General features: G+C 41.1%; 1 protein-coding gene across 1 annotated transcript in view; it reads left to right on the top strand.

The window, feature by feature from the left end:
• Window positions 1-22,715, top strand: part of LOC135201807 (drebrin-like protein) — a 163,386-nt gene that overhangs the window by 133,107 nt on the left and 7,564 nt on the right. Inside the window, 2 exon segments of the mRNA XM_064231075.1 lie at window positions 9,888-10,103; window positions 10,345-10,411. Of these exon segments, the coding sequence (XP_064087145.1) occupies window positions 9,888-10,103; window positions 10,345-10,411 (283 nt within the window).

Raw genomic sequence — 22,715 nt, 5'->3', positions numbered from 1 at the left:
TCACTTTAAGATTTTGTTGCAACATACTTTTCAGTTAGAAGGTTCCAACATACGTATTCTCAATCTGGAAGGAACATCTTGCATAAGGAAGGGATTTAGTATAAGTTATGCCTTATTAGAACAATCTCTCTCTCTCTCTCTCTCTCTCTCTCTCTCTCTCTCTCTCTCTCTCTCTCTCTCTCTCTCTCTCTCTCTCTCTCTCTCTCTCTCTCATTAATGACGAGTGTTGTGGCACAGTTGATGAAGATTGTTGCCCTGTATTAGAATTAAGCATCCCACTATCTAGTTTTAGTCTGATTGCAGACCCATCATTCACATTTGCCTGATTTGAGTCCTTCATGATTCCTAGACATCCCTCCCCAAACATCATTTAGAAGAGCATGTGCTAGCTTGCTACAATGCTGGCCACATAGGCCTATGGACCTTGGGTTTCAGGTATGCAAGAACTTCACTTTGTGTGTCATGACAACAAGGTTTTGTCAGGATACTCCTATCTGATTTTAGCTTATTTCACGTTTCTTCTTTTTTGTTTTGTTAGATCCTCTTCTTGTGTGTGAAGATTTGTCAAATTTAAGTGATTCTAAGTGTAAATGATTACAAAAATATGTGTTTGTTTCATTGTATTTTCTTTGTGGCAATAGTTTTTTTGGAAACAAATAAGGCTTCACTGCTTTGCCCTACTGTTTGGGTGGCTGTTACCTAGTTGATATGGTGAGCATTTATTTGCTTAATTTAATTCATGTACATATCAGCATTTCATTAATTAAAGCGTTTTTACCTTTTTTGTCTGGTACTAGGTTACTATTTGACCAAAAGTTTAAATACTAGGTACGTATTGAGTGCTTCCAGGTACGTACTGTGCTTTCACCCTCATTTTCTTTGCCATAGGGCAGGCTGGTGTATCAGACTCTCTTTCAGGAGAGGCTCCAACTTGTGCACAGGGGATGTGATGACCTGAGTGTCCTGCCCCATCAGAACCTTATCAGGCGGGGTCACTGAGTTCATTTGTGGATGAAGTAATCTTGTGAGGGCAATAACACGTCAGCTTTATTCACAATCTTGTCTGTAGGATGCACTCCAGAGACGAGTCTATTGTTCTGAATATCATGGTCTCAACCTGCCTTAGTTGTTTTGACCAAGTGAACATTCTGATCACTGGCTCAGAGGGTTCTCTTTTGTCTAGCCGATCAGGTAAATCAACTTCTCCCTCCATGGACATAATGGGATGTTTTACACGCTGCAGAATGCAAAGATGACAACTCGTCAAGTTGATGTCCCCTAGAGAGGCGGTCAGGAAGGCACTTCCTTCTCAGATGCGAAGTTAGTCACCAAGGATTTTCTAACATGATACCTTCATACTGATGAAGTGAACAGTAGTACTTGAACCTAATTGGATGAGTAGTTCTTATATACAGAAATGTTTCAATTATCTAAATTAACAGAACCAAGGACCTGTAAGATAAGGGTAAAATCTGAATAAGGACAGGTAAAAACTCTACAGAAGTAAAATGGCAACACCATAACCCTACCCTGCGTTGAATAATCTTGATGGGTTCCGGCTCTCACTCCTCAAGACCTAACCTTCATAATCAGTCAATCATAACCTACCCCCCCCCCCCCCCCCCCCCCCACCTTGTCAATATCGCATAACCATAAACACACTGTATGCTTATGAACAACAACCATCACGCTTTAAACTGAAATTTTTATGCAAAAGGAAATTATCTACCTTAATTTCTCATACTGTATTTGTAACAAACTATTCTGTATAAATACTTAAAAAAGATAAACCCTTTCTTTTTCCTGTATAAATATACTTAAAAAAAGAAACCCTTTCTTTTTCTCTCTCTTGTAAGCAAATACAGTTTGTTAAGTAGGTAGCCTTCTTTTGTTTACCCAGATCATACCATTATTGTTATCACCATTAATATATATTTTTATATAGTATCTTACTTATCACTTGTTGTCATATTGTGTTATATGTAATTTATTTTACTGATAATTTGATAAATTGCCTTTTTTATTCATAGTGTTTTGTTACACTGAATCATGCCAAGTATTGCATCTTTCACATTGTATTGTAGACTTGGCTTTTTCAGTATGTTATTTTTAGGAACATCATTCAAAAATTTATAATTAGTTTATTCTGTTTTATTGTGATTATATTTCTCATTTTGCTCTACGCATTATGAAAACTTTGTTGTTATGTGAAACGCCCTGTGTTTACATTTTTAGCGCATATGGCATTTCTTGATGATAACATGTCCAAAAGCCAATTCATTTAGGAAGACCACTGATCATTTTCTGTTTTATTGAAATTGATGATTTTTCATTTCTCCTCATGGCATCACAGAAGTTTTACTTGTTTGCTTGGGTTTACATCTACATGTGGCATTTCATCAATGTTGACATTACTGTTTACCTCTTTCTGTTTTTTTTTTTAGTTGATTCTAATATGATTATCACACACAGCATTACTCAAGAGAATATTTTAGCACCATTGATATTCAGTTTTATCTCAGATATGTATGATGTTCACATTCACAGTAAAATATTATTTATAAATACTTATAAAGTATGTAGTGCAAAAATCTATCATGAATTTTGTCATAGATGTTGGTAACACAGTGAGCTATGCATAACTCATCTCCCCATCTTCAACCAAAGGGAAGGCGTGTGCATGTGTGTATAACAACACATGCACATACTAGGGGATATTGAATGTGTTTCTCTGTCGCTTTTGAGTTGTAAATTTTACTATTTTTCATCTTTTTTGCTCTAAAGTTATGATAAAACATAAAAATAAACAAGTAAAAATTGTGATGAAGTGCCTTTGGCACTATTGAGTTTTCTGTATAGCATGTAATGCTGTATGAAACTCAGCCATGGCCCATGAAACTCAACTGCGGCTCTTGACACTCAGCTACAGCTCAGTGGTGGCCTGTGTGTTGGCACCTATAGCGGCGCCAGACGCATTATCATGGCTAACGTTAAACTTAAATAAAATGAAAACTACTAAGGCTAGAGGGCTGCAGTTTGGTTTGTTTGATGATTGGAGAGTGGATCATCATACCAATTTGTAGCAATCTAACCTCAGAAGTTTTTAAGATCTGGGGTGGACGGATAGACAAAAAGCCATCTGAATAGTTTTCTTTTACAAAAAACTAAAAATGAGAAATACAGTAAAAATAAAGATGGGAATGTGTAGTGTAAAATAGAAATTAAAAAAGTAAAGGGATGTGATTATGTGTGTGCCTTATTGTCTTTTAACATATGTGGTATAAGTTGTTATCTCGCTCTCTCTCTCTGTCAAGCTTGTTTATTTCGCCACAAGTTACAGTACAGTACTGTACTGTAATATTCTGTGATAAAATGTGCAAAAGCATAACTGTAAAAGAAGCTCACAATAAAATCTCTTAACAAAGTCAATGCCTGCCCATCCATCCCACAGTGCAGTCCCTACCCCCTCCTCCCACCTGTGGAAGCTCCTGCCCTAGTCATCCACCTTCCAAAACAACTCTGTCTCATGGTGAATCTTCCTGCAGTCTTAATGGTGCTCCCCTCCCATGGCACCCAACCTTCCGGAACCCCCCCCCCCCCCCCCCCCCCCCCCCCCCCCACGTTGGAAACTTTTCCTGGCCTTCCACAGCCCCTAAACCCTTTCTCAGTCTGTTTATGGATGTGGGCAGTATTACTAACATCTCCTTAGACACATGCAGTGTTGCCAACCATCAGAGATAATGTTTTCAAATTTTAAAAACTAATTATATACGTACCTATATATCTCCATCTGTCTATCTCTGTCTTTCTTCTTCTCTTTGGTCTCCTGGGCCCAGTTGTGTCCAGATAGTAATGTCGATCTCTAGATAATGTGCATCAGATAATTGAGAGATTACTGTATTACATCATCTTCATAAAGCTTCTGCCCTGAACTTCAACAGTGAATGCATATTGTTGAAAGAATGTGTATAAGCTTGACTCCTCACTTCTGCGGAGGTGAACAACGCAAGACCGATTTCCATCCACAACAAGAGGACTGAAAGATGACAAGTGGTGGAAACTGATATCACCCAGTTTAGTTCCTCCACACTTTATTTCTTGTTTAGAGAGATCCTGCTGTCCTACCTATGGACATTTGCAAGAGGTTCAGTCCTTTTGACTTCCAAAGGGGAGTGCATGTAGGGGACACAGCACTAACTTGACCTTCAGTAACTTAGATCTTACGTGTTAGAAGACCTTTAGTCCTTAGTATTGTCATGCTGTCTCTCTTACATGGTTGACAGTTTTAAAGTTAGAAGCTGTCTGGATTCTGCGACTGCAGAGTCTGTTAAGTATGGTCTTCTGCTGTCATAGTTCCCATACCACTTTGACCTACAATTGCAGATATCTCTTGTATTCTTTGCACAAGATTTTGATTGTAACCATGACTCTATCCACTACTAACAGCTTTAATAGAATCCTTCATTCCATTCAGCTAATTTGGTTTTCTCTGCTGTAGCTTGCTCCTCCCTTCATTACGTATTACCATTTTGGTAATATTAATGAGGGATGTGACATAGAGCAATTTTTTTAACAAAATATATATTTTGATCACAAGCCTATCATTTATAATTATGTCTGGCATGCCATTCATGCTCCTTTTGTGCAGCCATATTCTAGAACACATGAAGTGTAGTTTTTATCTACCTGAAACCTAAGGTCCAGGAGTGTGCTTGCATTATGCTACCAACCAGCCATCAGATGACACACTTACAATTGTTATTGATGAGTGAAGTGCATTGGATTTGTGAAGACTGCAGATTAGGCAAATGTAGATGATAAGGTTGTATCCAAAACTTCAATGTTAATTTTTAAAACTTTTATTAAATTTTAAGCATCCCATCAACTTTTATGAGAGATTGGGATTATGGTTATTTTTAAGTAGACAGATGTGTTTTTGTTTAGGTTTGTGTAAAAAGTGCGTTTTTGTATAGCATGCTCTAAAACTTCTTTAATGGTTGTTGTGTTTCCGTTGATTGGGGGTTTTACACAATTTAATCAGCAACCATCTTTTTTTCAGGCAACAACACTGGGCTTGCTGATGGGTATGTGTGAATAAGTAGATTGGATTTAGACTTAGGACTATCTCATCATTACATCAACTATAGCTTCATTCTTTGATTAATCTTCTCACTTGCCTGTATGCAGCATGAAGCCTGAACCACAGTATACCCACCATTGTTCTGGGCTTGTTTTGACTCAAATCCTGCTTCCTTCAAGTCACTGATTTTTCTCTCGTTCCATCCAGTGTGTGTGGTATCATGTTGGCTTCTTTCTACCCACAGTTTATATTCTGATTTGCCCATGTTTTGTACCTTGTTCTTTTCAGTGTTTAGACTTTTTGATTTTTCAACAAGTTGTCTTTATTTTACTTTTAAGTGTATTCCTTGCTTTGGATATTTATTTCTCATGAAGTTTACTTTTTCAATACACACACAATTTGTTTTGTTGTACTAGTAGCTTTTGGTGTGTTGGTCCACATAGCTTGTGCTTAGTGATACAATGTTTTGCGATTCTGGACCAGCATAAGTTAAATGTTGCCCTCTTCACTATTCCATATAGATGGTGTGATTGTAAAGTTTAAAAGTATGTTAAGTTACTGTTTGAATGCAGGTGCAGGTGTAGAAATACTGAAAAGAGTAAAAGAAATATATTCCAAACTATATATGTACATATATATGCAGAATGTACACGTAATTTGCAAGTGAGATTTTACCGTCCCATTCGAATTTTTAGCAGTACATGAAGTTTGCTTGTTACGGTGTTACAGTACATGACAACAATATCAGGCATATTTTGCTGGTTCATTGGTGCATGATTTCATATGTTGGTAAGTTGTCATTGTAACAGTAAGGGGGAACTGCATTGATTTGCTGAACTAGTTATTTCCTGGAATAGCAGTAGTTGCTGTATTGCTATTTTTCTTAAGAGGCATTGGATTGAGTTATGGAAGTGATGTTATTGGCAGTATGATATTAGATGGTATTCTGGTGATTTCAGGTTTGTTAATAGCTGTCATTCCACCAGGGGTACCATTTACAGTGGCAGGGCACGCTGCAGATGATATTTGAGGTTTTTGCAGCACCGCCTCTTAGACCTTAGGCGCACTGTTACCTGCCTTTTACTTCTCATCTATCACATATGATGGTCTTTTCGTACCTAGCTATCAGACTTCTTGAATTTTAGGTCCAGATTTTACTTCTCAGTCAAGAACAGATCTTGAAAAGCCCTATAAAAGTTTGGAAATGTGACTATGGTTTCATTACTCTGTTCTGAAGTAGTTGACAATTTTACATTTCAGCTGCGATGTATATGAAAGAATAAAAGGTTGGAGCTGTAGAGATTGTTTGCATTATATAATGTGAATGTGGTATAAGAAAAAATGAAGAGTTAAAAATTTATTAGCGATTAAAAAAATCTTTTGCATTCAAATCTAGGGCATTTGTACAATACATACAATATATATGGAATAACATTTTTATTGTTGTTATACTGTAAAAATACTGCACAAACGTGAGATTCCAGTAGATCAAGAGAAAAATTAATACACATTAAGATCCACAAAATATGGATATTAGAAATAAATATTTAATCTTCAAAATCTGAAAATATCTTGTACAATGTTACAATTTGTAAAAATAAATCGTGACACAAACAGTTCTGATTACAATAGACTTGTTAAACTAAGATTTACCAGTAAGCCCATTTTACATATCACAGTTTTACTTTTGTTAGTTAAGTAATGTATGCTTAGTCATGGTCATGTGAGGAGAGTTAAAATATACCAGTGATATTGATATGCGACATTCTCCTTCAACTCCGCCATAATCTGCTAGTACATGGATGAATCTTTGTAACTACCTATACTTCTCTTGTTTTTTTTGTGTTTTGGTAATTTTGCTCATTGACTAGTTTAACTAATTGTACTTTATACACTTCATTCAGAGGTCATTACAAGAGCTCTGATTACTGTTGGGGGGAAAAATAATCTCTGCTATTCCATTGAGGGGTCAGAGCTGTGTATTTTCTGGTAATAGAAGTTCACTCTGGACGTGGTTCGGAAGTCACGTAAAGCAGTTGGTCCCGTTGCTGAATAACCACTGGTTCCATGCAATGTAAAAAACCATACATACATACAAAATAACCTTTATCTGGGGTCAGAATACGCTTATGAAAAATGTAACCTTTGTCCTCTAAGATCCAGTGTAAATTTCTGAGACTTGTTCAGGATAAAAAAAAATAGCATCTTCAGTACTGGGAAATAGAGTACTTGTTTAGCCAAGCTGATCTGGAATTATCAGTTTATAAGTGCTGGATAATGTTTGCAAATGTTTGTAATGTCATGGTAGTTAGACAACTAAATAGCCTGTGAGATGCCTGCCGGTAGTATAACTCAGAATTCATTGGAAGGCAATTGAATCATTTTTTTGTAGCCAGTTATGGGCTTATGATATTGTTCGATTTGGTTTTGGTTGTGGCATGTGCCATATTAGTAGGAAAGGTTTCTTTTTATTTCTTCAGTAATCAGTACGTACTGAGCCATTTATTTTTTGTGTTAAGTACATATCAAAATTGTATATGTACATACTTTGTCCAACACATCACTGAATTTGTCCAGTTCTTTAATATCTCATATTGGCAGTTCATCCAGTAAATAGTGTAAGATCAATATTGCCAGTCTGGTTTAGCGCTGGAACTTGAAGGCAGTATAAAACCATAACCAAGCAGGAAATGTTGGTGATTTATTACTGGTTTCCCAGAAAGTTATAGATATCATGTTCCAGAAATTGGTGATGATATTAGTGTAATATATATTTTAAAAAAGTCAGAAGCACCAAGGCATAGAATAGAATACTGTTTCATAAAGTGTTAAAGTCGTTATGGATTAAATAGAACTTTATTACAACTAGAGTTACCCATGGAACTTCAGTTGTTAAAAGAGCATACACATGAATTTGACATTAGATGAGAATTATGAAAACATATAATCCTCAACTCCACATTGAATTAGAAACATATTCAAGATGTAAACAAAGTTTTATTCATTGCTTGTTCATCCATGTTAGGAATTAAGGTTTTTAAAAATTTTTAACAAGGTTATTCTACATAACTTTCCCCTCTTTGGGGAATTTTTTTGTCAGGTTTTGAATATCTTTTTCTGCTCAAGGATGAGTGAGTAAGAAATCCTTAGAATTTTCTACCAAATGTATTTGAGATCATCACAATTCTTCAAGTTGTTTTGGAACTATGTAAGGAGTTAAAGGAGTTAAACTTTCAGAAATATAGTTTTATATTGATTTACATATGAATCCTGAAGTAAATGTAAAAAAAAATCCCTGACAGAACTTTTGAAAAGTTGGGATCCAAACAGCCCTTATAATAGGAAGTTGAGATGGAGATCATCCAATTTTTTTTCAAAACTAGCTGTAGGTTTATTCTTGAAAGGTCAGGTCAAATGAGGTTTTATTACTGGATGCTGAAGTTACTGTTGACTGTATTATTATTAACTGACTGTTGTCCTAAAGTGGTCTTCTTTGCAGTTAGCGATATTCACCTCTCAACTGAGGAACCTGCGTTCAAACCCCAAGCTGAGTAAGAGTTTTTCTTGAAGATCAACTATGGCCTCTGTTGACCTGTGCAGTGAATATTAGGTTTCTTATTATTATTAGGTTGTCTTGAGTCACAACTGTGAAAAGAGTAATGTCAGTGCTCTTTTCAAAATATTTTGATATCATTATATTGTAATTATAAGCAAGAGGGCCTTGGTGTGGTAATTCATATTTTGTAAAGATACAACTGTTTATCAAATGCTCTCTCTCTCTCTCTCTCTCTCTCTCTCTCTCTCTCTCTCTCTCTCTCTCTCTCTCTCTCTCTCTCTCTCTCTCTCTCTCTCAGGTGTTACATGGCCTTTCATCAACGTTACCAGATCATGTATGGAACTCTGAGAATTAAAGAAAAATGCAACACTTGCATGAAGATACAAGGGTACTAGAATAAAAAGAATAAATTGCATATAGATACATATAAGAATAATGTTGAGCTTGAGAGATTAGTTTCAACTAAAATGAACATTCAAATACCCCTTACTTCTTAGCCTTGTGATGCCTGAGCATTTTGCTTTGGATTCAAGGGATATCTCCAGGTTTGTTATCATGGATGCAATTACATGGGGTTTTTTTTTCTCTTGGAACTCATTTAAGTTATTTGCACTCCGTGTTTCATGAAATTGTACTGTAATTAAAATTTTATCATTGCAATGTGTTCAGTTGGGTAGGTCCTCTTCACCAAAAATGTTGACATTCTGTAAAGATTTAATGATATTTTTGTAAGAGATGTATTTAAGATTTTTACTTTTAAATTTTTTATCCCAACAGAGAAGGATCTTATGTTTTGGAGATTTCAGGTAATCCATACTCTTCAACCATTGAATGAAGATCTCTTGAGATATTGGTTGCTTGTTGGAAATGTTCATGGATATATTCAGAGTTCTATTGACTTAATTAACATTGGTTGAGCAAATGTAACTTTGCTTTGTCTAGATAACATGTTGTAGGTATCGAGTACCCTGTCCTTTATATGAAAGGAACCATTCTCTCAATATGATGTGTGGTTTAACAGTTAACTTATTCTTTATTTCATTTTGTTTGGTTATTGTATAATTTAAAAGTATTCTTTTGGATGTCAAGGCCCTCTTTTATTAAGGCTGATGGTTACATAACATTGCCTGTGTTGACGACGGAAAATGGTTGAATTTGTTTTTATTCTGTATTTTGTGTTCCATTTCAGTGAGACCATATACCTGAAATTAACTTGATGTATGAAATTTCTTTGGTTTCCCTTCCAAACAGAATGGAGACGTGAGATCAAACACATACAATGATGCAACAGTCATTAATAAAGCAAACCAAGATCATTTTCAAAATGACCACAGTTATGATGCAATGGCTAATGCACCCAGTAAAGCAAGTGAAGTTTCTGACAGTGCTGTCCAGAACAATGTGGTTGATGTAGACCCTGCAATTAATAGTACAACTCCATCTATTGGCATGGTCTATGAAGTTGATGTAAGTTTGATTTTTGTTACATATGCATCTAATTAATTGATTCAAGGCTAATAGTATGAAAAAGAATGTAGAAATTATAATGGGTATTGCCTTTGTTTTAAGTATATTTTTGTATCTGACTGAACTGTTAAATTGATAAGCTTATAAGAGATTAAGTTTTAGGTTTAAAATCCAGTTATCATCACAGTAGGAATTACCAATGATACTTTCACAGTTTATAAGAATAGCCCTCAATTTTCAGGGAATGGAGTACCAGATTCTACCTGAGCATGGCTTATGTGCACGAGCTTTGTATGATTATCAAGCAGGTAAGTTAAAAAGACTATTTTGGACAAGAGAAGGTAAATACAAGTTTTGTCCTTATTGAACAAGGTTGGAATATCATTAGGTTCCAAGAGAAGTATCAGTACTTTTGGTATGGAAGAACATTAAGATAATTAATTCTTGAAGTTTTAGACTGGCCAAAATAAGGGAATATGCATTGAAGTTATTGAAGCATAGTTTGATTTGCAGAGGGGGAACATAAATTATTATTTATATATTTGTTATTTATCAGTGTAGGAAGTAATGGATACAGTATATGACACCCCTTAGAACTCCTCAGATTTATGTTAGGAACTAGAAATCTTTTCTCAAGAGAAGGAAACTATTCCTGTAATAGGACTGTCATCCATATGACCTGTTTAGTCCATTGGTCTGCCATCTATTTTTCAGGCAGTGCATAGATTACCTGAAAAGTTCTCATCAATTTTATATGTTAGTGGTGATTTTTTTCATGTTTATACAGTGGTACCTCGCTTTACGTACATAATCCATTCCAGAATGCCTCATGAAGTCCGGAACATATGAAATCCAAAACAATAATTCCCATAAGGATGTAAATCCAATTATAATGCAGTCCAGACACCCAAAAATATTTGTAAGAAATACATTTTATAGAGAACAAACACAGTTTTACATAAAGAAAACAATGAGAAATAAATATAAATGACTAATGAAATGGATAAATAAACATTTAACATCACTCTTACCTTTATGGTAGACAATTGTTAGAGTATGGAAGACAGAGAGGAGGGTAGAGGAAGGATGAGAGGTTATTGTTTAGAAGGGACATCCCCCTCCAGGTCTTCAGGTATCCAGGCCCTATCTGGGGTACTACTTCTTTTTTTGCTACTGGCACTGTCTGGAGTTACTTCCCCTCTTTGTATTTTACTGGTACTAGGCCCAGCTTGAGAGTCAGTGGACCCCTGTCATGCAACAAAACTGTCCAGAGACATTTGTTTCTGATGTCTTTAAAATTTGCCTAAAGTGAAACAAGGCATTGTCATTAAACATGGCAACAAAAATTACATCATCCCCACAGAATTTTTTTTACATTACTCCACTTGGCAAACATGTCCTGTAATCACTGAAGTAAGCACATTATTTATGCCTATTCACATTTTTAATAGTGCAATACACCCCCTGAACACTTGAATTAGCCCTGGTCACCTGACCAGCCCGAACAACACCCCACAAAAATTACCATTACTTTGGGAAAATTTTAACTGCCAGCGCTACCACCGCGGCAGATAAACATTGTTACTGAGTCACCTGTCTGCGGGTGCCGCCAGCCGCCGGCCGGCAGTGACTACTCCCATCAATCGATTTTTGTTTGCTCGCCTGTCAAGATGTTTCTTGCAGTGTGCGAACCTTTAGTCATAGCCCGACCCCCTACTGCGTTATTGGATAAGATTGTTGATGGCCCTTGCTTGTTTTGGATTTTGCCTTTGCTTTTTTCTGCTTGATTGATGATAATGGACCCGGACCATATAATGGACTGAACTGCAAAGGATCCTCCCCTGGCTAAGACTCCTCCAGACCATCCCAGTGAAGATGTAGCAACTCATTGCTCCTGTACCACCTGCAAATGAAGGATGAGTACACTCAAGTACGATCGACATTCCTTGTGTATTTCGTGAAGGAAAATTCAATGCAATATAGGTCGTAGATGTGACGAGTGTAAGGACTGGTCTATGGATCAGATGCAGGCATATATTAAGCAAAGGAAAGCTCTTGCTTCAAAGAGTGAAGGTAGGGTAGCTTCAGCCACTAACCCAAGGTAGAGGAAGCTAGTGATTTGGAGTCAGTACTGTATAAGAAGTTAGATGATAGGTTGACATCGAGTATGTCTGGTTTATTTACTACACTGATGTCAAAGTTGCAGGACGAGATGAAAGTTAGCAATAGGGAATAATTTACTAACCGCTCTCTTCCAGCTCCCCTGCCTGTTCCGGAACCAGCCCTGACGGGTGCCGGGGGACATGGAGATCCAAAAACTGAAAGGGTAGGAACTACCGTCCCCCCTGCCCCGAGGAGCAGGCAGTGTCCGCAGGAGAATTCCCTTATTCCTCTGAAAACGTAAGTCTGAAAATGAAATCAGAAAAGGAATGACAAAGACAACTAAGAGTGTTAGGGATCTGCTAGGTTAGGATCCCCATTGGATCCAGAGATCTGTTTGTTCCCGGCCAATACTGCGCTGAGGGTAAAGCCTGGCCTTCCTCCTTCTGGGAGTTTTGCCTCTGTTCCGTCAGCGGTAGATACTCTGAATGCCCCCTCCTCTTCAAAGGTTCCCTTTCCGTCTGGAAGTACTTCAGAACCTTTGCCCTTTGAGGGTTCCTCAAGTGTTGCTCAGTTCAATTTAGCTGACTATAATGGTGATCTCTTAGGCCTTTCACAGGGTTATAGGTCCTTGGTTAGGCAGTGATTTCTTTTGGGTTTCAGTAATATTCAAGACCATGTTCTTAAGAATTTCCCTGAATTCTCTAATGATATGTATCTAGATTTTCAAGGTGGTAAAGATTCAATTTATTTTCTTTCCTTTAAAAGGATGGCTTCTAACCCTTCTATGTCCCTGGGTTCGTCAGTTTCTCTTTCCCCGGTTTCGGGGGTTTCTGCTTCAGTCTCAGATCATTTGGCAGCCCCGCCTCGGAGGGGTCTCATGCTTTCTCCTTTGGTTTTCCCTTATGAGAATACTTTTGCTTCTAACACAGTTGTGTTGTGTTCCGCAGGTTTTTCCTGTGTGGGTGAGGTGTTGATGTCTTCCCTGCCTTCGCAGGTTACTTCTTTCGGTATCCCTTCGTCTTCTGCTGGTTTCAGCATTGATACGGCAGGTGCCTCGGTTACCTGTCCCACTTCTGCAATCACTGGACCAAGAGTAGTTCCCAGTGTATCTTCCTCTGTTTTTCCTTCTCCGTCTGTCCTGCCTAAGGTAGGAGATATTCCGCTGGAATTAGGTACTGGTGTTAATTCAGTGTCGGGTTTGGTAACAGGACTTCCAGGTTTCTAGACTTTGTCAGGTCCGATGGTTGCTAACCAAAGACGGTTACGTGAGTATGTTTCATATTCAGCAGCGGTAGCCGTTCTCGCAGGATGCGGCCTCTTTGCATGTTCAGGGAAGATCACCCTTGGATAATAGTTCAGTTCAATCGAGGTTGTTGAATCAAGGTAGTGAGTGCTAGGTCTGCGCAGCTCCAGCAGTGTTTTGCTTCCACAAGAAGCCTTAAATCGGTCAGTAGCCTCCACATCTCTTGGTAGAGGTGTTGATATTGCGCAACCTTTTGTGGTTGGCTCAAATCCGGGTTTCATTGCTCCCGATGTTCAGTCCTTAGGTGTAGGTCAGGGAAGCTTAGGTTCTCCGTCTTGTCAGGGTGGTAATCTGGGAGTCGGTCTTGCCTCTGCTTCTCCTTCCGCTCAGGTGTATTCGAATGATGCAGAAAGAGAATTCTCTGTCGAGGACGAAGGTCCTCTTCCATTATCAGGCTGTCCAATGACAGTAGACAGCGAATATCGAAGAATGATAAACCTCATTCACCTGCTGTTTCTTCAGTCGAGAGTTGATGAGGAACCCTTTAAACTTAGCCAAGCTATGTTTGAAGAACTTTCTCGACCAAACCACTGGTTTCGCATCCATCATGCAAGTTGCCTTGGTTTGGGCGTGTAGAGCAAGCCCTGAGGGAGGCGGACTCTCAGTTAGCCGCGGTAGTGGGGGTGGGTAGGCAGGACTCGGCTCTTATTCCCAGTCGTAAGCCATTGTATGGCGTAGCGGGTAACCCTTCTTCGGGTTTCAGAGTACCTCTGAATGAATCGATGGAGGCGCTCCTTCCCAAGGTCCCTGCAGGTAACAGACTCGTTGGTATTTCGGTGAGAGAAGTACCCCTACTTGAAGATACCTTTAGGAATCAATCCGAAGCTCTGTCGCATACTATGTGGATGCTCTCGGGCCTCATGGGTTTCTTAAAACGGGACGGGTATACTCCTTCTGATCCTGTTTTGTTTGATAACCTCATCACGTCGGTGTTGATGGGCTTAGCTCATCAAGCGAACGTCTCGGCTAGTTGTACTACCTTTGTCAGCAAGAAGAGGAGGGACCTTTATCTGGGCCATCTCCCACTTCATTTTCCTGATATTCACAGGCAAGTTTTGTCCAGGGCTCCGCTGGCACTCAGTGAAATTCTCTTCAAGGAGGAGGATGTATCATCCATGGTGAATTTTGATTCCTCCACGTCAGTAGTCGAGTCTCGGCAAGCCATTATTCGGGTGGCTGCTCAGAGCACTAGGTTCCCTAAAGGTGCACGTGCACCATCGCCAGGTAAGCGCTCCGGTTCATCTTCCCAGGTCTCCCAAGAAAGTCGGGTTTTCATCCAAACCTTCGTCTGCTCTCTCCAAACCCTCTTCTAACAAGAAGGGTTTTCGGATATAGGAGACACCGCCCTCGTGGACGCCAGTAGGAGGTTGTTTGTCCCCCTTCGTAACAACCTGGGAGAAGTGGGGTGCGGAGAGTTGGGTAGTGGAGGTCTTAAAAGTGGGGTACAAGATCCTTTTCTACTCGGCCCCTCCACTATCCAATTCCCGGTAGTTCTTTCAAGCTATTCCCTGTCATCCATCAGGGGGAAAGCTTTGGCTATGGAGATTTGTTCCTTGTAGGACAAGGGAGCATTAGAACTACAGTGGGGCCTCGCTTAGTCGCGGATCAGCAATCACGGATTCAGTTAATCACGGGTTTTTCCTTGGACCACTTCTCAGTCTATATATCCTGGTATGAATCACAGCATCACGGGCTTGTCGGTGGTAGGCTAAGCCTCGTCCGGTTCCGATAACCAACAAATGCATGAACAGATTCACATTATGATATTAACTGACAATAAAGGTAATAAAACCATTCTCACCTTATATATTATTGGCATATCTTCATAATATATAGCCTATTCATGGAATAACTCCACGTCATTGACATCAACTTGTAGTTGAGCGGCCAGCAGAAATGTAAACATTGAGTTACACTTCACAGCACCTTTGTCATTCTTAACCTTTTAGAAATGTTAATAGTAGCAGTTTAATTACAGTAGTAATAACATTTAGGAAAACATAAATTTTCAATTCGAACTTCATTATTGTTTTGGTATAACATAATCAACTTCTCTGAACACTGCAGTCATACAAACGAATAGATTATCGTATGTTGTTTGCAATCGGCGACGAAGCGTAAACGTAGTAAAACCATTTTTACCTTATATATTATTGTCATATATTCATAATAAAATGCAAATCTTATATTGGCATATCTTCTTCCATAATAAAAGCCTTTCAAGGAATTAATTCCTTGGGGAATCCCATTTTTCAAAAGTAAAAAAGAACCAAAAAAATACACTTTACATGTTTACAGTATACAATTGAACAATGATTACTTCATTTTGATGTGATTACTTAATATTTACAATATGGTTCTCTAAGCAGTACAGTAACTATTTTTTATCATAAATGTATATTCATTCACGAAAAAAATACATATGACCACCGTGACGTCACCGTTCTACAAAGTACCGATGTATTTTTACGTAAGTATCCTCTAAACTCTGTCATAAATCACTTTACTTACTTTTTTGTGAAGCCCAAATGCTACATATATTCCGAAAATTAACGAAACATCACGATTTTATCATAGAGCAAGATTCGCTGATTACTGTTTTCTTCTTCTTTTCATGACTAAATGCATTTTTAGAATAAAACTCATTCACAAATTTTCAAATACTATGAATAGTAAATAGCAAAAATCTCTCTCTCTCTTCTCTCTCTCTCTCGCTCCTCTCTCATTCTCTCTCTCTCTATCTCTCTCTCTCTCTCTCTCTCTCTCTCTCTCTCATCACTTACAGAAAAAAAACTATAATAACTTGGATCTATTATTATTGTAATAAAAGAACAAGATGGTACCCCGAAAGAATAAAAATATGTGTTGCTATATTTTTATTCTTTCTGTGATTTACGAACTGTGCTTCAATACAACTTTTATAGTTGACTGAATGATTATCACATAACAGTATACAAGAGAATATCTTATCACTATCCATGTTTCATTTCTTATCATCATAAAATATTTAAAATAACAAATTTCATTGTTATTCTCGAGCTAAGATAGTCAACAGTACTCGTCCCAAGCTGCTCTCTCAAGCTATTCTCGTCCTAAGCTGCTATCTCAAGCTACTCTCGTCACAAGCTGCTCTCTCTCTCTCTCTCTCTCTCTCTCTCTCTCTCTCTCCCTCTCCATCTCTCTCTCTCTCTCTCTCTCTCTCTCTCTCTTCATGAATATGAATTACTGTGTCATAATATCATTCACTATCCGTTTCATTTCTTATCATCATAAAATATTTAAAATACAAATTTCATTGTTATTCTCGAGCTAAGATAGTCAACAATACTCTAGGCCCAAGCTGCTCTCTCAAGCTATTCTCGTCCTAAGCTGCTATCTCAAGCTATTCAAGTTACTCTCGTCACAAGCTGCTCTCTCTCTCTCTTCTCTCTCTCTCTCGTCTCTCTCTCTCTCTCTCAATCTCTCTCTCTGAAATAAATATGAATTACTGTATCATAATATCATAAACTATTATGTACAAAGTTAATAATGATAATATACCATTAATAAATTAGTTTCTTTTAGCAACTAAATTGTTTTCCAAAATAATTCTTTCGGTAATAAACGTCCATCAGCTGATTCTAAACGTAAACAAAAGACAAAACTAGATTTTTATTGCTGTATTTTGCTGTTTATACATTAATATTATAGTTGGGTGCTGTAATCATTACAGTAAATCATGTTTTTTTATCATAAATATGTTCATTCACGAAATAGATATACTATGTACTTTTAGTTTGGTGCAGCAGCCAAATCATGAAAATAGGAAGGAATTGTTAGGTAATTATAATTTTGTTTGCTGATCTGATGCAGGGGAAATTGAAGTTTTGTACATGAACTTCCCTGCCAGATATATACTTAGCTTAGGTCTCTGACGTCACGACAGAAAATTCAAAACTCGCGGCACACGCTACCGGTAGGTCATGGGCACTGTCTACCTTACCCGACCGCTGGGAGGCACGGGTTGTGAAGAACCAGTCCCCCTTTCTTGTCAGAGTTATTTTCTGTCGCCGGCTGGACAACACCTGTTGTTCAGTCCTTACGATAGTTAAAATTCGTTCTCGTTGCCGACGATTTGGATTTGGTGAAGTACCCTTTGGTTGTTGGCTTGGCATACGCTTTTTGGACTGTGTTTTGGATTTTTCTTTTGGATTTCTCTTACATATCTATAATCATGGATGATTTTGAAGTTAAGAAACCTAGTTTATTTAGGGTTTGTTCAGAGAAGGAATGTAAAGTTAGGCTTCCTAAAGCTGCATTAGATCCTCAATCGGTATGTGAGTCGTGTAGAGGGAAGGAATGCTCTTTTATTAACCCTTGCAAAGAGTGTGAGAATTTGGATGAGGATGGTTGGAAGGCTCTCTCTTCTTATGTGAGAAAGTTAGAGAAGGATAGGGTGCGCAAGGCTTCTTCAAAGAGTTCTAGTAGATCGAGGGTGAGTGAAGTTGACGCTGAGAATCCTGTAGTAGAAGTAGTTCCTTCTCCAGTTTCAGCCCCTGCGCCCAGCTTTGAACCCGAAGATTCGTTTTCGGAAGTTGCTTCTGGGAGAGCCTCGATCAGGAGTAAGGAGAGCCTCGCTCGCTCTCGACAAGGTAAGAGTGATGATAGTGCAAGTGATCAGTGCAGTGCCTAGTGCAGTGGAGGGTGCGTCTGACCGGCTCACTAACGCTTCCAGGCCTAGACCTCTTCCAGACTCCCAGACCCAGTGGAGGAGGAAAGTCGAAAGCCGCAGGAAGGTTAGGGAGAACCCCCACCGGTCAGGCGTCCCCTCGGCAGTTCCTGTTGCTCGTTCCCAGGCTGCCTTGGATCGAACCAAGAAGGAGTTATTGCGCCAGTGCTTCTCGTCATCTTCGTCGCCTTCTCCTCAGCGTAGATGGAGCGCATCGGAGTCGTCTCGCCCTCTCAAGAAGCCCTGGAAGGATCCTTGCGCCCTTCCCTTCCAGCCCCGAATCCTTCGCGGAAGAGCCAGAAGTGGAATGCAAGAGAACCAAGATTTCGTCCGGTTACGCTTCTCCTGTTCGCTCTCGGACTTCGTCCCCTGTAGAGGAGTTTAAGAGATCTCCTGCGCGTATCCTGGCGGGTCTGCAGGCGCAGATTTTGCGGCTTTAGCGGAGTCTATTGCCGGGACTTCTCATCGTCGGCAAGACGCCTCACTTCCGGTGAAGAAGTCTAAAAACGTTCCTTCGGCTAAATCTCCTTTGGCTAGAAGAGCTTTTGAGCCTGTTAGTAGGAGGTCAGAAGTGCAGGCTGGAGCTCGGGATCTTTCTCCGAGTAGGCTCTCCTCTCTTCCCAGCAAGAGTTGTGAGCATGTAAGGCGTAAGGAGCCAGACAGGCTCTCTCCTCAGGATTTCCGCTCCTCTTCAGTTAGGCGCCAAGAGCTTGACAGACGTCAAGAGCCTCGTTTTCGTCAGGAGCGAAGGAAGAGTTCTTCGCCTGGTGGCCACCTCTCCTTTTGACGGACGCTCGGAGCCTAGTAGGCATCAAGAGCCTAGTAGGCGCCAAGAGCCTGGTAGGCGGCAACGGAAGTTTTCTCCTCCGTTAGATCACTCCCGATTGGATAGGCGCTCAGAGCCTTGTAAGCGCCGCGCTTCTGACAGGGATTCATCTGTGGATGTTTTCTCTCCCCGTGGCAGGCGTAGTGAGGATGGCAGGCGCCAAGAGCCTAGCAGGCGCAGAGAGCCTGATAGGCGCTCTCCCTTATCCAGACGCTCTTCTGTGGAGTTAGAATCTGTTTCCGACAGTCGGGCCTCCACTTGTAGGCAGCTCTCCTAGTAGGCGCTCCCCAAGTAGCGCTCTCCTAGCAGGCGCTCACCAAGTAGGCTCTCTCCTGGGAGGCGCTCTCAAAGTAGGCGCTCTCCTAGTAGGCGCTCTCCAACTAGGCGCTCTCCTAGTAGGCTCTCTCCTGGGAGGCGCTCTCTAAGTAGGCGCTCTCCTGGTAGGCGCTCTCCTGGTAGGCGCTCCCCGTGTAAGCGCTCTCCCGGTGGTTTTTCTTCCAGTAGGCGCTCGCCTAGTAGGCGCTCTCCAAGGATTAGCTCTCCTCCGGGCAGTAGAGCTTCTAGACGTCATTCTTCGGTAGAATTTGTTGCTGATTCGGAGGAAGATTTGCCCAAGGATGCTTCGGTTTCTTCGTATAAGAGACTTACAGACCTCCTCTTGCAAGATTTTGGGGAGTCTCTTTCGGCCGTTGCTCCTCCGTCTCCTCCTTCCTTATTTTCAACGACCAATACGGCTAAGAAGTCTTCAGTCGTTAAGATGAAGCCTACAGTGTCTATGAAGAAGGCTATGAAGAACTTTGACGACTGGTTGCTTTCAAAAGAAGAGAAGGGCAAGACAGTTTTTTCTTTTCCCCCGTCCAAGCTGACGGGTAAGATGGGGTTCTGGTACGAGTCAGGAGAGCCTTGGGTCTAACGCTTCCCTCTTCTGCAGACTCGGACTTCTCTTCGTTGGTCGATTCCGCACGTCGCTCGGCGCTGAATTCTGCGAAGACGACGTGGGGTATGAGCGAGTTGGATCACCTTCTGAAGGGAATGTTCCGAGTCTTAGAAGTTTTTAACTTTCTTGACTGGACCCTGGGAGTGTTGGCTAAGAGGACTCAAGAGCAAGACACTCTTTCGCCTGAAGACCTCCACGCAGTTCTGTCTTGCATGGACAAGGCAGTGAGAGACGGTTCCGGGGAAATTGCTTCACTTTTGGTGCAGGAGTGGTAAAGAAGAGGGCCGTTTTTCTGCTCTTTTCTTACCAAGGCGGTTTCTCACGCACAGAGAGCTTCCTTGCTGTATTCACAGCTTTCCCCGCAACTCTTCCCCAAGAAGACTATTAACGATATCTCCAGCTCGTTATCAGCAAAAGCGACGCAGGATATGCTAGCTCGCTCGGCTAGAATTCCGAAACCTTCGTTTCAGCAGAGACGAAGAAAGAGGCTCAAAGTAGGCAAGAACCCTTTCGGGAGGAAGACCTTCGTCTCGCTCTTCTTCCTCCAGAGGTTCGAGACCACCTAGAAGAGGAAGGACCTTCTCCCGGTCTATTAGGGCCAAGAAATAGTTCGGGGGTCCTCCAGACAACTGTGGGTGCCAGACTTCTGAACTTTGCAGATGTTCTGGGCACGAAAGGGGGGCGGACAACTGGTCCTCGCGTATCATCAAGAGGGGATACCTCATTCCCTTTATTTCGAGACCACCCTTGACCACCACTCCAAGGGCACTGGTGGCCAAATACAAAGACCCACTAATGAATCAAGCCCTCGCTCTAGCGGTAGAGCTGATGTTAGAGAAAGAGGCAATAGAGATGGTTCAGGACCCCCTTTTTCAGCGGGGTTCTACAACCGTCTGTTCCTAGTTCCCAAGAACTCAGGAGGATGGAGACCGGTTCTGGACGTAAGCGCCCTGAATGTCTTTGTGAAGAAGAGGAAGTTCGCTATGGAGACGACGTCATCAGTCTTAGCAAGCTTCTTCGTCCGGGGTTGGGACTGGATGGTGTCGCTGGACCTTCATGGACGCTTACTTCCATGTGCCGATCCATCCTTCTTCTCGCAAATATCTCAGATTCATGTGGGGAGGGAACGTTTTTCAGTTCAGGGCCCTATGCTTCGGCCTTTCCACGGCCCCCCCAAGTATTCACAGGACTGATGAAGAACGTTGCCCAGTGGCTTCATCTCGAGGGAGTGAGGATTTCCCTCTACTTGGACGATTGGCTTATCAGGGCCAAATCCAAGGAGAATGTCTGGAGGACTTAACTAGTGAACGTTTGGATCTAGCAGCTTCTCTGGGTTTGCTAGTGAATTTCGAGAAGTCACAGCTAATCCCCAGTCCAAGAGCGTATCTATCTGGGGATTCTGATGGCTTCTCAGGTTTTTCGGGCGTATCGTCCCCAGAGAGGATAACCCGAGGTTTGGAGAAGGTAGCAATCTTTCTAGAGAAAGATGTATGCACAGCGAGGGAGTGGATGAGTTGTTGGGGACACTCTCCACCTCGCTGGAGCAATTCGTTTCTCTAGGAAGGTTGCACCTCAGACCCCTACAGTTCTTCCTGACGAGGAACTGGGATCGGAAGTCTCAAGGTCTGAACTTTGCGTTCAAGATTTCGCAAGAGATAAAGGAGGATCTACGTTGGTGGCTAGACCCTCTATTGTTCAAGGAAGGCCTTTCCTTGCAGGTTCGGAACCCCAACCTAGTGTTGTATGCAGACGCTTCGGACAAAGGTTGGGGAGCTACTCTCGGGTCGAGAGAAGTGTCAGGCACCTGGATGGGGGATCAGGTGTCCTGGCACATCAACAAGAAGGAGCTAACAGCGATTTGGTTAGCTCTCAAGACCTTCGAACCCCTCGTAAAAGGGAAATATGTTCAGATCAACTCCGACAACACTACAGCCCTGGCTTACATTCGGAAACAGGGGGGACTCACTCTTTCTCCCTGTACGAGACAGCGAGATCGCTCCTCTTGTGGTCAGAGGAAAGGAACATAAGGCTTCTCACCAGGTTCGTACAGGGAGAAAGAAATGTCAGAGCGGATCTGCTAAGCAGAAGGAATCAAGTCCTTCCCTCAGAGTGGACTCTGCACGCGGACGTATGCCAGGAGCTGTGGAGGACGTGGGGCAGGCCCCATCTCGATCTATTTGCGACCTCCAGGAATATGCGCGGATAGATCTATACTGCTCCCCTATTGCAGACCAAGAGCAGTGGCAATAGATGCATTCCTGATGGATTGGAGGAATCTGGATCTTTACGCGTTCCCGCCTTTCAAGATTATAGGGGAAACGTTAAGGAAATTCGCAGCGTCAGAGGGAACAAGGATGACGTTGATAGCTCCGTTCTGGCCCGCCCACGACTGGTTCACAGAGGTACTGGAAATGGCTGGTGGATGTCCCAAGATCCCTACCTCTAAGAGTCGATCTGCTCAAACAGCCCCACTTCGACAGGTTTCACAAAAACCTCCCCGCTCTCAGTCTGACTGGATTCAGACTATCAAGAGTCTCGTCAGAGCTAAGGGTGCTTTTCGGCAAAGTCTGCAAGGGCTATTGCCAATGCACGTAGACCTTCCACATCTAGAGTCTACCAGTCGAAGTGGGATGTTTTTCGACGCTGGTGCAGGACTCATAAAGTTTCCTCCTCCAGTACCTCTGTGACTCAGATTGCAGATTTCCTTATCTTCCTGAGGGAAAAATGCGGGTTGG

The sequence above is a fragment of the Macrobrachium nipponense genome, chromosome 28, assembly GCF_015104395.2.
Source record: "Macrobrachium nipponense isolate FS-2020 chromosome 28, ASM1510439v2, whole genome shotgun sequence".
Classification (NCBI taxonomy): Eukaryota; Metazoa; Arthropoda; class Malacostraca; order Decapoda; family Palaemonidae; genus Macrobrachium; species Macrobrachium nipponense.
This window is presented reverse-complemented; position numbering and strand designations above follow the sequence as displayed.